Here is a 14,586-nt window from a genome sequence, read left to right as displayed (position 1 = left end):
CCCGGGTACGACAACCCCCTGCCCCGGGACCGGGAACCGGGGCTGCCCCTTGCAGCGGGTGGGCACCCACCGGTGACTGATCCCCCCACCTCGGGGCAAGGCTCACTCTTCGGGCCCCCCCTTGCACACTTTGGGGGTCCCCATCACTTACTCGTCTTCCCTTTGCACCCCCTGCTCCGGGGTACCCCGTAGGGTACCCGCAGTGCCCACCACCGGGGGTGATGCGGGTGCTGCATCCCCAAAGTGGGTGTCCCAGGGAAGGGTGGGGGGTAAAGTCACAGTGGGGCAGGGGCTGAACGGGGACACGAGGAACGAGCCACCAACCCCAAACTGTTCCAAATTAAAAACTCTTTTATTTAAACTCTCTCCCGTTCCCCTTTCTCCCAGCCTGGAGCCATCCTGCTGCTTCCCCAGGCCCAGCACCCGCACAGCAGGGAGGGGGGAAGCTCATGGGGCACCACTGGCACAGGGCATGGGGGAGGTTCTGCACCCCACAAAGCAGCCCCGGAGCATGCTGCGCCGCACATCCCTGTGCTGCTGCCCCTATATCCCGCAGCAACAGCACTGCCGGGGGGCTGCATGTGGCTAATCCTCACCTTGGGCACCACTGAGCAGCACGGCCACCCCTCACTGCCATAGGGGAGCACAAGGCACCCCGGTCCCTTCCCGGCCCGCCGGGTGCTGCCATCATTTGCGCCTGCCGAAAATGGACTTCTTGCTGGGGTTCTTGTCCCCCACGCTCAGGCCGATGAGCAGCCGAGCCTTCTCGTCCTCCTCCTGCTGCTGGATGGTCCCGTCGGATTTGCTCTCCAGCTTCCCCCGGGCCTCTGCGCCCGCTGCTGGCTTCAGGCGTAGCTTCTCCTTGATCACCTGCCCCGGGATTTAAGGGGTTCAGCACCCAATGGATGCCCCCAAGCCCCACGGCATGGGTGAGAGCTGGAGCTGCTGCGCCAGGGAAGCTGCCCTGGAGAACATGGTACTGCCATGGTGGGCATCCCGGGACGTGCACGCAGCCTCCCTGGCAGCAGGAAGGAGGCACAGCAGGATGGGATCCCACGTACCTGCGCCACCAAGGCTTTGCGGCTGTCCCTCTTCACCGCCATGGCAAAGTCCAGCCATGTCCACGTGTTGTTGTGGTACTCCAGGCACGGCAGCACCAGGTTCAGGTCACCCCAATCCACGCTGTTCTTCTCGCCCTGGGTGACCCATAGTGTGGGATGACGCCCCAGGTCCCCCCACAAGGTGGAGGGGCTGTACCCCTTCCCCAGTACACCATGTCCCACCAGCCCCACACCTTGTAGCTGACGCAGAGCGGCACCTGCGGGATCTTGATGTAGATGAAAGAGTTGTTCATGGCCGCGCGCTCCTTCATCTTGTCGATGTCATCCACGGGATGCTGGGGACAGAGCAGGAGCCATGAGCAGAAGGGAAGGAGAAGGGGACAGAGCCAGGAAGCAGCAGGAAAGGGACAGCCGGGCACTAAGCCATGGCATTGCTTCACAGCAGAGAGGTGAGAGCTGCTCTGGCGTGGTGTGAGCAAAATGAGATGCTGCAGGGATCACATCGAGTGTGCAGGGGCTTGGGTGTAAAGGATGCAAAAACCATCGTGGTGTGAGGAAGCAGGAGAAAAAGGACAGGCAAGTGAGAGAGGACATGGCTGTCCAGTGCTGCTGAGGGAAACCAGGCTGGCTCCACAGCCAAAGGCAGCAGCAGGTACCTCGGGTGCTTTCCGGAATGATCTCCTGACCCCCGATGTCCGATTCAGTCCCTGAGCGACTCCTTTCCCTGGGCCCAGCGAGTCATCAGCCACAATGAGCTGCCGTGGCTTCACCACGGGGATCCCTGGGACAAACAGGGTGGGAGGTGGTGGCTGGCGGGGGTTATCCATCACCCAGACCCCTCCTCTGCTCTCCCCACTGGCTCCCTGCCCACAGGGAAGACCACGAGTCCCTGTGCTTTGACATACATCCCACCAGCAGCTACCACAAACATACGGAGCTGCTCAAGGACATTGCTCCGGAGCAACAAGTGGTGACCATGAGCCTCTCACCTGTTGTCACCAGCTTGGACTTATCTTCTTCATCCCCCACCTCCTCCTCCTCCACGTTGCGGCCGGGGAAGAAGAAACCCATCATCCTGTGGAAGAACTGGTGGGTGAGCTGGATGGTGAGAGGTACCACGTTCACCTGCGGGGAGAGAGGCACGTCAGAGCCAGGGACACGCTGCCCATACCCCATGGGGACCTCAGCCACCTCCCAGCCCATCCCCAGCACCTCAAAGTGCTCCTTGATGGAGATGCCTCCAACGGGCGGCCGGACCTTGCTGAAGATCCTCAGTGCGAGCTGCCGGCCGGACTGGCAGGAGCTCTGGGGACGCAGCACCACCTGCAGGGAACAGGGATGGGTGGCTGGGATGAGGACAGACCACCTCATCCTGCGTGTCTCCAGGGATGCAGGGCCGCTCCTTGCCTTGTACACAGCGTTGGGCAGGAGGTTGTTCATCGTGACCCAGCCCAGCTCCAGCAGATGCTCGGCCGTGTCGTCGGACTTGTTGACCTGCACATATGGATCCATCAGCCCCATCGCCCTAGACCCCAGCTCGGGGGCTGTGGGTGCCACTAGCCCATCTCTACCTTGCTGTAGAGGAAGCGCTGGAGCTCCAGCTCGGCTATGCCCAGCTGCCCGTCCTCCTCGGTCAGGCGCCAGCGTGCCTGCGCGAAGTAGAACTCGGTCCGTCGCGCCACGCTCACGTCCTCCGGCTGCTTCCGCAGCTCCATCTTGTTGGCTCGCTGCAGCTGGAAGTCCTTGAAGCACCTGCAGCACACAGGGATGTTGAAGCCATGGAATAAGGGGGCACAACACTGAGGAAAAGCCAAAGCTGGGCCCTACCTGATCAGTATGTTGAGCTCCTCACTTTCCAACTGCAGGTCAGCCTTCTCCTGGCTCAGCTGCTGCTGCAGCCTGTGGTTGAGGTCGAGCAGGCTCTCGTTTTTGCTGTCATCCTGCAGGGACTGAAGGACACAAAGCCCTCAGCACCCTCTGCCCCACAGCAGGGAGCCAGGCCCTGCCTGGAGGTGGGGTTCACCTTCACATTGGAATACATCTGCTTCTCCAGCTGCCGGATCTGGGCGACGTGCTGCCTCACAGCCTCTTGTAGGTGCAGGATGCTGCTGCGCTGCTCCTCGGGGTTGCTGGAGATCTCCAGCTGGAAGCGCACCCGCTGCTTCTTCTCACTGTGCTCCTGGGCATGGGGACAGGGGAAGGTTAGGAGTGCCCTGGGTGCTGTGGGTGATACGGTGACCTGAAGCCTCGTGGGTACCTTGCGTTTGGGCTCCACGTGCAGCAGCAGGTTGTTGACTATGTCAAGGATCATGGCATACTGCGCGGGGTTGGTGGAGATCTCCAAGTCGTGGTGGATCAGTGTGAACGTATCCACAGCTCCTGCAGGGACACACAGAAGGGCCTCAGCATGGCCAGAAATGGGATGCACGTGTGGGCCAGCCAGAGATGGAGAGGGACAGGGAATAAACCAAGGTGCTTACACTGGCTCCAGCAGGCACAGCATTATCTGGTGCCCTGCCATGTGGCTGGGGACCCCTCCTGTGTACAGCCCTCTGGTCTCAGCAGGGCCGAGACAGACCATCCTTGAACTTGGCTGGCACTTGTGGGTCTGCCCCCGAGACACACCGCCTGCATGTACCCACCCTCCTGCTTCTTCAGCAGATCCTCCTTCTCCTGGTTGGCGGGGGTCTCGGGGGGCTTTATCTGCGTGGCCAGCTCGGGGTCGATGTCATGGCTGTAGCTGATGTAGTACATGCGGCAGCTGCAGCGGGAGATGATCCTCTGTACCTGCTGGGTTTGCCGGGCTTCCGAGGGCTGGTTCCAGTCTGGGGGCAGGCGGGGGGACCACGGTCAGAGCACCATGTCCTGCCACATTGGGGCTCAGAGCATCACCCAGCTCCTGGAGCCATGCGGGGCTCTCAGCTTCACCAGCCCTGGGGTCACACACGAGCAGGATGGGGACACACACAGCAGCCACCACGCTGTGGGCAGTACCTGTGGTGGTGCTGACCATGCCCCCCACCGCCTGCCCGCTCTCCATCAGCTCCTGCACCGAGTCCAGGCTCCGCTGCCGATGCTCCTCAATGTTTTTCACCTGGGGAGGCACAGAGACACCACTGACTGTCCCTGCTCTGGCCAGGGCACTGGCAATGCTGCCCGCTCCCCACGCAGCCACTCACCTCCAGCCAGAGCTGCCCGTGCTCCCTCTCAGTGGGGCCACTCTCCGTCGTGGCGAAGTACTGCATGCCATCCAGCAAGCAGGTCCAAGATGTCTTCTGCTTCAGCGTGTCCCCATACCAGGCAGGGTGGTGCTGGCATTGCAGTAGCTGGGCTTTGGCAGCAGACACAATCACGCAGCCCTCGGTCTCCGCACCGCGCAGCACCATCTGCAAGCAGGGGTGAGATGAGCCCTTGTGGGGCAGGGACAGCCCCTCTCACAGCAAGGCCATGGGGAGTGGAGAGCGTGGGGATAGACAGGCTGTCCAAGAGCAGGTACCTGGCAGTTGACCAGCTCAATGAGGCAGTTTCTGTTGTAGATGTCATCGGTTTGGCAGGCAGCAATGCCACAGAGCTGCTCACTAGCCCCTGACTCCTCCTCTGTGAAGACCACAAACTTATCTGTCTCCTCAATGAGCTTCTGCAGCATGTAGGCGCCTGGGGAAGGAGAAAGTATCAGTGCAAGGCTGTGTGAGGGTGACGGGGTGAAGACAGGCATGGCTTTGGGCTAGCATGCACATCACTGGTGGTGGGTTTCCTCTCCTTGCCATGCTCACCCCCTGAGGAGGCTCTCTCAGGACGACCACTGGTGATGGGAACAGTCACTCTGGCAGGGATGGAGTGAGCAGAGAGCGGGCCCCGCTTCAGCTTCTTGGCTTGGAGCTGTGTGTCGATCTTGAGCCCCTTCAGGGCCTCGGTGGACAGGTTGCGCTTGAGCACAGCCGCCTTCTTATAGCCGTCGTAGAGGCCGAAGGCGATGTCCCGGTTCGTGGTGGTCCAGGACGCCCGCAGGTCCACCAAGTGCAGCTGATGCGTGTGGAAACCATCGTCCCCATCCCGCAGGGGCAGCTCCTGCGCACAGAGGGTCAGAGCTTCAGCGAGGCAAAGCCATCCCCAGGTCCATGCCCATGGGTCTCACACACAGGGGCTGCCAGCCCTGCCATGCTCTGCATGGGGACCACTCCACAGCCCTCACACCAGGGATGCTGTGGCTGGAACACATCCCTTTGGCCAGGCACTCAGATCAGAGGTCTACCTCCTCTCCAGCCAAATCCCTTCCCCATTGCACCCAAAGACCCCCTTGTCCCAGGGGGATGCCATCAGGCCATGCTCTATGCATGTGCAGTGGTACCTCCTCCGCTGTGCGGTTGCTGTGCCGCTGGTAGGTGAGGGAGGACAGGCTCAGCAGATGGGTTTTCTTCACCAGGGTGTCGAGCCGGTGGTCAGCATTCTCATCAGAAGTGGAAGCCATGAGGTGCACGGTGACCTGGCTCAGGTCACTCACCATCTGCGTGATGCTCCACTCCGAAATGAGGCGTCGCATCACCGTGCCGGCTGCGGGACAGGGATAGGGGTCAGCCAGGACCCTGTCCTGCTTGGAAGTGCTGCCAGCAGGGTCCCCACTCACCTTGTGGGATGAGTCGCTGCGTGCCACGAGTGAAGATGTGTCCCTGGCAGCATTCCACTTGGATTCCCCGCTGCTGAGCAAAGGAGGCCCAGTAATGTACCTATAAGGGAGAAAATAGAGGGGTTGAGAGCCCAGTGCAGGCAAAGTGGGTTGGTAACACCAGATCCCCATGCCCAGGACTTGCCTGCAGCCGGGGGAAGAGCGCAGTGTAAGACAACTGCTTGTAATGCTGCCCCAGCTTCTTCTTACTGGGTTTCATGTTGTTGAAGAGCTTCCCACGGCAGATGGGGCGCGTCACGCTGGTCCACGTGGCCCAGAAGTTCTGCATCCAGCGCAGGGTGCTGCTGTAGAGCAGGATCCGGGGCTGGGAGTGCTCTGAGAACATACCCACCGTCAACCAGCACCATGGGGCAGGGACAGGGCAGCACCCAACCCGAGACTGTTCAAACCACGGGATCCCAGGGGTGCTGTCACCCACCCTCACTGGGCCGTGTCAGGTCCATGCGGATGGAGAGGTTGAGGTTCTCGGAGCGGAAGGCACGGTAGGAATCGTACTGCTGCCCCACCGGCACCTCAGGCAGGAACTCGGGGGAGCGCAGCACCACGCCGTGGTGGTCGTGGGGGTTCCCGTGGCACAGCCACTGCAGGTCCAGCGTCATGCACAGGTCAGGCAGGTGCAGGAAGCAGCAATCATCATACCTGAGTGGGAAACGAGATCTCATTCCCATTGCCACCCTGGTGGCAGTCCCTGTGCTCCCGGGCTCGCACTCACTTGGAGGCTGTCCGCACATTGATGTCCAAATTGCCCTTGAAGACAAACTGCCCGGGCTTCCAATGGAAGGAGAGGTGGCTCCACTCCCAGTGCATGTTCTCTGTGGTGTTGTAGGGGTCCTGCAAGGACAAGTGTGGGGAGAGGAAGATGTGAGCTGACGCCACGTCGTGCTCTGCTCCCTACCTCGGCAGCACCCACCTCGGTGGCCAACTGATGTAGGTTGGCTTGTTCAATGTCCATGTGCCAGTCCCCGTGCAAGAGAAGGCGGCTCTTGTCCCACCAGGGCAATGGGGCGCTGGGGTCCTCTGAGGGCTTAGTGAGGAGATCCACACACTGGCTGATGAGGGTCCAGGCTGGGTCCCAGCAGGGCCCCCACACGATGGTGAACTGGGAGATCTCAGCTGAGGACATAGAGGTTTGCTCAGCCCTTTGCATGTCCCACACAGCCCTGTCTCAGAGCTCCCCCTTCCTTCCAGCTCTTACAGTGGAAGTCGTGGTAGAACTTCAAGGGTGGCATGTTCCTCTCCACCGTGGCGTCCCCCCAGGGCAGCCCCAGCTTGAGGAGCTGGCGGCGCCGGGAGCAGGCCTGGCCGCACTGCTCGGCTCCGATCAGCCGCCCGGAGAGCTGCCAATTCCGGATCTCAAAGAGGTAGCGAGGGTAGTCACGGATCCGCACTGCAGGGACAGGAAGGGCTGAGAGATGGGGCAGCAAAGGGACACTGCCCCGGTCCCCCACTCTGGGCTACGGCAGAGGCGCTGTCCTGTCACATCTCTGCTCCCTTCCCATTTCCCTGAACCTCCAAAAATCATTTCCCCTTGCTTGGTCACACATTACACGGTGTCAGGTCCTGGGAGCCCAGGTCACACATCCACAATGCTGTCCTCTTAAGAACACCATCACACAAAGCAACTCACCAAAGAAGCTGCCAACTCTGCCCTTCATCATGCGGCACCACTGCGTGACCATCTCCAGACCCTCGGGGGGAAACGGGCTCACACCATCAATGTCCCTCATCTGCTCCAACACATGCTCAGTGCCATGGAAGGACTCATCGGCCATAGCCACCAGCTCCAGATGGGCCAGGGTCCAGGTGAGGAGAGCTCTCCTCATGGGTGTGTTGGCATAGAGGCGCCGCGAGCGCTGGATGTAGATCTCAATGTTTTTCTTCTCCAGCGAGGCGTAGAGCTCCTCGATCTTGCGTGCGGGCAGCAGCTCCCCGTGCTGCTTGCGCAGCGCCGCCACCTTAGCATCCAGTAGCTGCAGGCGCTTGGCGCTCTCCTTGCTCTCATCCTTCATCAACTCATAGTTGTCTCGTAGCTTGACCTCAAAAACATCATCCAGGAAGACCCAGGAGAAGTGCGTCACCTTGAGCAGGAGGTCTGGGGGCAGCGCCGCGCTGGCGGGGCGCCCGCGCCGGTGCAGACCTTTCAGCCACTTCTGCACACCCACCGCAGCGTCCAGCGTGCGGGAGAAGTCGTACTGGTAAGGGAACTCGATGGTCACGCTGGCGAAGGAGAAGGCCCAGCCGCGGTTGCGGAGGGTGCGCAGGGTGGGGAAGGCGCAGCGGTGCAAGACGACCTCCTCCAGCTCCGGCAGCAGCTTCACCTCCACCTCCTTGAAGCTGAAGATGCTGTGTCCGTCGAAGCCGGCGGCCAGCTCGGGGCAGTAGCCGTGCAGGGCACCACCGTGCCAGCTCATGGAGGTCCGCTCGGCAGCCAGGCTGATGTAGTTGGCCTCGGAGACGAAGGCTGTGAGTTTGGCAGAGCTCAGCTCCAGGGATAGCGACAGGAGTCTTTTTGGGGGGGTCCCATCTGGCTGGAGGGGTGTCTCAGTAGGGGTGGCAGGGTGGGATGCTGGGCTTTCTGGGGGTAAGGAGGGAGATGTCCTGCGGCCAAGGGCGCTCCGCAAGGCTTCGTGGCACTGCAGGGTGGCCAGGGTGTGATGATACAAGTGCATGTGGTCGGGTGGGCTCCAGAGCACTGCCAGCCCCTCAATGCACTGCACCTGCACCAGAGAGAGCAAGCAAGTCACTGCCAGGTCCAGCACAGCCCCATTCTCCTCTCCAGCACCTTTTGGTGCCAGCCAATCTTTCCCCTGCTCCATCCACCCCAGTCCAACAAGGACAAGATAAAGCAGAGACCCAACGCCAAAACTAACCTCCAGGGAGCGGATGCTGCTGTGGTAGGTGACAGAGAGCATGGAGAGGTTGGCCACTGGGTTGGGGATGGCAGGAGCTTTGCAGCATGGCTGCATCTTTTCCGTGATGCTCTTCACCAAGGCCAGCACCATGCCCTGGACACTGACTGTGCAGCTCTCAGCGCTCCCCAGGACAGTCAGTGTGTCCAGCCGCAGCTCCAGGGCACCTAGAGAGGTGGCACATCAATGCTGGAGGCACAAAGGAGGCACACCACGCCGTGCCAGGTTCCTCTGACAGCCATGTGGGATCAGCCTGGATGCTACTTACCCACCAGGGCTGACAGTGTGAAAAGATTCACATCCTCCACCTTCAGATCCACCTTCCAGAGCAGCCCCCAGGGCTCGCTTGAGGCAGATGGTGGCTGCTTGGCAAGCTCAGCTCCACCAGGCTGTGGGCAGAACAAGGGCAGAACCCTGGCCAGGCACTCGGTGCATGTGTCTGATGACTCCACTTGCAGCCCCCGGATGGTGCAGTCCAGGAAGAGGGTGTCTGACTGGGCGCTGGACATGCCCAGGGGCTGGTTGTAGCTGCCCTGCAGGACAAACAGGACCATAGAATAACACAGTGGTTTGGGTTGGAAAGGACCTTAAGATCACCCCGTTCCAACCCCCTGTCACAGGCAGGGATGCCCCACACTAGAGCAGGCTGCTCCAAGCCCCTGTGTCCAACCTGGCCTTGAACACTGCCAGGGATGGAGCATTTACCACTTCTTTGGGTAGCCTGCTCCAGTGCTTCACCATCCTCAGAGTAAAGAACTACTTCTTATGTCCAACCTGAACTTCCCTTGTTTAAGTTTAAACCCATCACCCCTTGTCCTATCACTACAGCCCCTGATGAAGAGTCCCTCTCCAGTATCCTTGAGGCTTGCCCCTCACCTGCAAGTTGAAGGAGTCGAGGATGAGGGCTTCTCCCCACACGTGCATGTTGGGGGGATGTGGCGCACGCTGGATGTGTGAGTCGTTGCCCACACGCCAGCAGAGGTGGTCCACAGCCAGCACCGCTCGCTGGTGCACGCTCTGCGGCCGCAGGTGCTGGTAGTCTGCAGGCAGAGAGGAAGGGATGAGCACAGGCAGGGCTCAAACATGGGCAACACAGACACAGCCATGCAGGGGTCCACAGCCCCTGGCCCTCCCCATTCCCATCACTGACCCCCAAGAAGAGCCCAGCAGCCACCCTGGTGCCAATACCTGCAGAGATGGAGTTGAAGCCCAAGGCGAAGGGTGGTGTGTCCCCCAGCTGCACTGACACATTGACATTGGACAGCGAGGCACACAGGATGATGGGCGCTATGATTTGGGGGTAGCTCCTGCATGAGACAAGCAGGTATGGGTTGTTATTGGGGTGCTGTGTGCCACAGAGCCTGGCAGGGAGCAGGCTCATAGGGACCCCCCAACCATCTGCCACTCTCTGTTCCAGCCTCCCCACCCCACAGGCCGTGCAGAGGGCAGAGAAGACGCTGGGTGCCTGGGCACCCTGCCAGAGCATGGCAGGCAAGAGGAAACAAGCTGCGACACCAGCAGCCACGCAGAGGCCAAGTTTACCTTCCCTTGTGCCCTTGGCTGGGGACAGGCACTGCCTGGCACCTGTATTCCTGTGCCAACAGGCCCAGCCAGTGGGAAAACTCTTGGTGGCGGTAGTGGATGATGCAGGTGTTGAGCAGCACAGCAGCCGAGAGGTCAATGGCTGTGACCTAGAGCAGGGAAGGGGCCGGGTGGCAAAAGAAACTCGTGCCAGGAGCTGGACCAGCCACCCCGGGGGACAGGAGCGTGCTCAGCCACCACTCACCTGCACGCTGGTCTTCAGGGAGTTGAGGCACACGATGCGCTGGCGGCTCTGGGATAGGAGAAGACCATCTGGGGACAAAGAGGAGCAGAAGTGAGGGGTGGAAGAGGGCAGTGGTGGAGCAGTGTCCTGCAGACGCCCTTCTTGGCTACTTGCCCTCCAGCTGGAGGTCTACACTCATTTGGTCCAGGTCTGAGGTGGGTGTGAAGTTGCGCAGGGGGATCTGCTCCTCTTCACGCTGATATAGGAACTGCAGCAGCTTCAAGCTCCAGGTGAGGTGCCTGTAAAGAAGCAGGGAGTCACTGCCAGAAGGGAATTGCACTGTCACATCCTCCATCTCTCACCCCCAGCTGACTGGCAAGGACAAAGACACCAGCCAGCACCCAGCTGCAGCCCAGCCCAGCGCTCTCATCCCATCAGCAGAGGATCCCATCGCGTTGTCCTACTGGAGAACCAGCTCATGTGCCTTCCTCCTGCCCCAAGAGCCCAGCCCCAGGCCAAGCTCAGTCCTTTCTACTGGCTCTAGGACTTGATATCTGTGGTCTAGCAGAGCAAGGGAATGGCGCAGTTGTCCCCAAATCTGTGTCCCCAGTGCTAATCATGGCTAGGACAGCCTCCCCCTGCCACCTCACCTCTTCTGGCTGTTCATAGACAGCACTGTGCTGGTGTTCTCCAGCTTCACCTCCACCCTCCTGGGGATGAGCTGCAGTGTGTCCCTGCTCAGCAGAGACAGGGACTTCAGGGGCTCCTCTGGGCCTGGAGAGGGGGACACAGTCACGGAGAGGCTCCTGCCCAAATCCCCACACCCTACAGCCAAATCCCTCTGGCTCCTGTGCAAGCATGGGTGCTGCCTGCCCCTGCCCTGCCCAGAGCGTGTCCCTGTCCCCATCCCTGACCTGTGCTGGGCTGTTCCCCTGCGGTGCTGTGCTGGGTGCTGGCAGTGATGCGGTGCAGCAGCGGGCTGCAGAAGAGCCCTTCGTGCAGCTCTGCCTGCAGGGTCCGGACACGCAGCCGGACCCCCACCAGCCGCCGCTTGCTGCTGATCTCCAACGAGATGGAGAGCGCCAGGGCCAGCTCTGCCAGGCAGGTGTCATCCTGTGCGGGACACAAACAAGGAATCATAGATCAAACAGGTTGGAAAAGGCCTTTAAGGTTATTGAGTCCAACCGTTAACCCAGCACTGGGGCCACCACTAAACCACGTCAAAAGGAGTCACCCACCTCCCTGCTGGTGGATGCTGCAGGTGAAGTGCTGGGCACAGCATGGACCCCAGAGCCTTGCAGCATCACCCAGCCTTGGGGACACGCTGGGGCAGGTCCTGAGTGTCCCTCAGAGCCAGTGCCCAGGTTGTAAGGGTTGAATTTCCCCCTTCCCCAGCACTCACCAGCTGGCTGCTCCGCAGGACTTTGCTGTTCACCTTTGTCAGGCTCACCTCGCAGGTCAGGCTGGGGAGAGCAGAGAACAGATGGAGATGTGGAACATGCTGCCTCCAAACCAAACCCCTGCCCTCTCTTTCACAGAATGGTTTGGGTTGGAAAGGACCTTAAAATCATCCAGTTCCAATCCCCCTGCCATGGGCAGGGATGCCTCACACTAGACCATGTTGCCCAAGGCTCTCACCACCCTCACAGTAAAGAGCTTCTTCCTTATATCTAACCTGAACTTCCCCTGTTTAAGTTTAAATCCATCACGCCTTGCCCTAAAACCCTTGTCCTTTTCTTTCCTGTGAGACACAGGGACCCCAAGTCCCTGCTCCAAGTCCTCCCAAAAGCAGAGCCTAGCTCTATGCACAGTGTAGCAACTCATAATTTGGAGAACATATGACTTGAGCTTCCCATGAAGGGAAAAGGGACCAGACCAGCCTGGAGGAGCTTAATGTGTCACATCACAGGTGACATGGGATGCTGCAGAGTGGGACAGGAAGAGGTGAGATGCCACACTGGGGTCAGAGGGACTCAGGGCCAGGCTGGGGAAGCAGAGCAGGGTGTGAGGACAGCGTTACCTCTTCCCATCACCATTCAGGAGGAGCCGTGTCTTGCTGGCCTGGATGTGCCAGAGAGACTCTGAGGTGGCCACGTGCAGAACCATGATGTTGATGGAGTCCATGTGGATGGAAAAGAGCTGGGGGGGAAGATGCTACCATGAGGGATGTCCGACAGCGATGCAGCCCACAACACCGAGCCAGTGCCTCACCTGGCTCAGGAGCCTCAGCAGGGAGGGCTTAAGTGTCAGGTTTGCTTTGCTTTCGCTTCCATCGGCTTCTCTGGGAGCCTCTGGGATGGGCGGCTGGAACCCAGGGCCCTTCTGGAGATCTGTGCGGATTCGCACCTCGCCAAAACATAGCTCAAAGTAGCGCCTGTGGAAGAACGGCACCCGAATTTGCACACCCAGCCCCATGGCCAGGGATGCCGCACACCCTGGGGACATCCAGGACCAGCACAAGGGCACCCCCAAGACATTGCCACCTCAAAGAAGGGGATTCACTCGCACACAGAGCAGACCATGGGGACTGCAAGAAGGTGTAATGGCAGCAGGAGAAGGGATGAGCCAGACCCCCAAGAGAGGAAGGAGGGAACTGGGGCAGGGATACATACGGCAGCTCCCGGCTCAGTTTACTGGAGATCCAGACGTGGTCAATCTCCTGCAAGGATGCACAGGCAGGTCAAAGAAGCAACCCAGCTGTGCCTTGTGATGCTCATCCCGATGTTCCCACTCTGCTCCTAATGCCTGGCATCATGCAGGGAGCAGCCAAAACCCCCAAGTTTGGCTATGGAAGGAAAGGCCTGGCACTGACTACAGGAGCTTGGCTGCAGGGATTTGCTGCCAGCCTGGAAGTGACCACAGCCACCCTGCCTGCCCTCATCTGCTGGTGGCCACCCCTCGCCCGGGTACCCACCACAGTCTGTTGCTCCCGCTGGAACTTGAGGCTGATGTTCTGGGCCCAAAAGAAGCCGAAGGAGCCAATCTTGAGCTCTGCATGAAGCTTCTGCCGACACCAAGTCACGGCCAGGCGACAGGCCAGCCACCTGCGGGGACAGGGGGAGGCCAGGGTCAGCTCCCCACTGGGGATGGGGACCCCCTTTGCCCTTCGAGCACCAGCTCCAGCACCCACCAAGCAGGTCCTGCCTCTATGGGTGCCCCAAGCTGGAGCAGAGACCCTGCAGGGTCACCCCCCGCAAGCCCTAACACACACTCCCCCTTGGCCTGAGGGGCCCCTTTGACATCCAGACACCCCATAACCATGCCTGTGGGCTCCCCTGGACTCCTGTAACCCCCTACACCCTCCCACCCAGCCCTATGGGCTCTCTCAAACCCCTTCAGCCCCCCCATACCATGCACACCACCACCCTGCCAGGCCTAGGACCCCCCAAACCCTTGCAGGCCCCCCCTCCCAGCCCTATGAGCCACCCCAGACTCCTGACACCCCCCAAGCCCTCTTTATCCCCCTTAATCCCTCACTACCCCCTTCCTCATACTCCCAACACTTCACCCTCAGCCCCATGGGCCCCTCCACCCCTGACACCAGCCGAGCCAGCCCCATCACTCCCCAAAACCCCTTGATACCCCATTGCCAGCCTCATGGGCCCTCTATGGACTTTTACAATCTCCTCCGCCAAAGCAGAACCCCTCGAGCTCTGTCACCCCCCAAAACCCCCTAATACCTGACTCCCACCTTGACTTTTATGAGCTCTATCACCTCCCCAAGCCCCTGCAGGCCCCAAAACCCCCCGACACCCCACTGCAGCCCCATGGCCCCCCCACCTTGACCTTTACGCGCTCCCCCCCAAGCAGATACCCCCCTATATCCCTGTCACCCCTCCAACCCCTCCACCCCTCTTTACACCTCTATATCAGCTCTATACCCCCCTATAACCCCTCCGGGCCCCCCAACCCCGCGTCCCCGCGGTCCCCCCGGCCCTGACCGCGCCAGCAGCCCGGCGAGCAGCGCGGCGATGAGGAGCCCGAGCAGCGCGGCGGGCAGCGGCATGGCTGGACCCGGACCCCGGCCCCCGGCCCCGCTGCGGCCCCGGCCCGGCCCGGCCCGGCCCCGCCGCCCGTGGGGCCGCGCACCGGGAGTGACGGCTGGAAGGGGCGGAGCCCGACGGCGCTTCCCGGCAGGAGCAGCGCCCCCGCCCGGGCTGGCAGCGG

The 14,586-nt window shown here is 60.9% G+C and overlaps 1 protein-coding gene across 2 annotated transcripts; it reads right to left on the bottom strand.

Moving 5' to 3' along the window:
• Positions 1 to 331: 331 nt before the first annotated feature.
• On the bottom strand, positions 332 to 14,509 carry KIAA0100 (KIAA0100 ortholog). Of its 2 annotated transcripts, none has more exons than XM_030472526.1 (39): positions 14,361 to 14,509; positions 13,334 to 13,463; positions 13,032 to 13,078; positions 12,631 to 12,793; positions 12,440 to 12,558; positions 11,822 to 11,882; positions 11,334 to 11,532; positions 11,070 to 11,193; positions 10,594 to 10,718; positions 10,441 to 10,508; positions 10,197 to 10,345; positions 9,843 to 9,961; positions 9,531 to 9,694; positions 8,923 to 9,187; positions 8,616 to 8,821; positions 7,373 to 8,462; positions 6,941 to 7,132; positions 6,656 to 6,858; positions 6,458 to 6,576; positions 6,164 to 6,384; positions 5,870 to 6,060; positions 5,686 to 5,785; positions 5,410 to 5,612; positions 4,835 to 5,129; positions 4,558 to 4,715; positions 4,241 to 4,447; positions 4,056 to 4,155; positions 3,704 to 3,886; positions 3,319 to 3,440; positions 3,085 to 3,240; positions 2,889 to 3,010; positions 2,633 to 2,813; positions 2,469 to 2,555; positions 2,274 to 2,384; positions 2,051 to 2,186; positions 1,718 to 1,842; positions 1,295 to 1,396; positions 1,062 to 1,196; positions 332 to 870 (listed from the first exon to the last, which is right to left on the bottom strand). In XM_030472526.1, exons 1-39 carry the CDS (start codon positions 14,423 to 14,425, stop codon positions 688 to 690), a joined length of 6,726 nt encoding a protein of 2,241 aa, XP_030328386.1. In that variant the 5' UTR covers positions 14,426 to 14,509; the 3' UTR covers positions 332 to 687. The 2 variants fall into 2 exon arrangements, with proteins under 2 accessions (XP_030328386.1, XP_030328387.1); XM_030472527.1 differs by having other exon boundaries at positions 6,170 to 6,384.
• Positions 14,510 to 14,586: the final 77 nt, after the last annotated feature.

Source organism: Strigops habroptila (genome assembly GCF_004027225.2).
Source record: "Strigops habroptila isolate Jane chromosome 13 unlocalized genomic scaffold, bStrHab1.2.pri S16, whole genome shotgun sequence".
Taxonomy (NCBI): Eukaryota; Metazoa; Chordata; class Aves; order Psittaciformes; family Psittacidae; genus Strigops; species Strigops habroptila.
The sequence above is the reverse complement of the archived record's forward strand: the minus strand, read 5'-3'. Positions and strand labels throughout refer to the sequence as shown.

What these genes read in the sequence shown, in the direction of transcription:
- KIAA0100 (XM_030472526.1), bottom strand. Translation starts at nt 14,425, where the DNA reads ATGCCGCTGCCCGCCGCGCTGCTCGGGCTCCTCATCGCCGCGCTGCTC. An exon ending in CCCTGAAGACCAGCGTGCAG is followed by an intron (nt 10,346 to 10,440) that starts GTGAGTGGTGGC and finishes TCCCTGCTCTAG; the next exon opens with GTCACAGCCATTGACCTCTC. An exon ending in GCAGCGACTCATCCCACAAG is followed by an intron (nt 5,613 to 5,685) that starts GTGAGTGGGGAC and finishes CCTGTCCCGCAG; the next exon opens with CCGGCACGGTGATGCGACGC.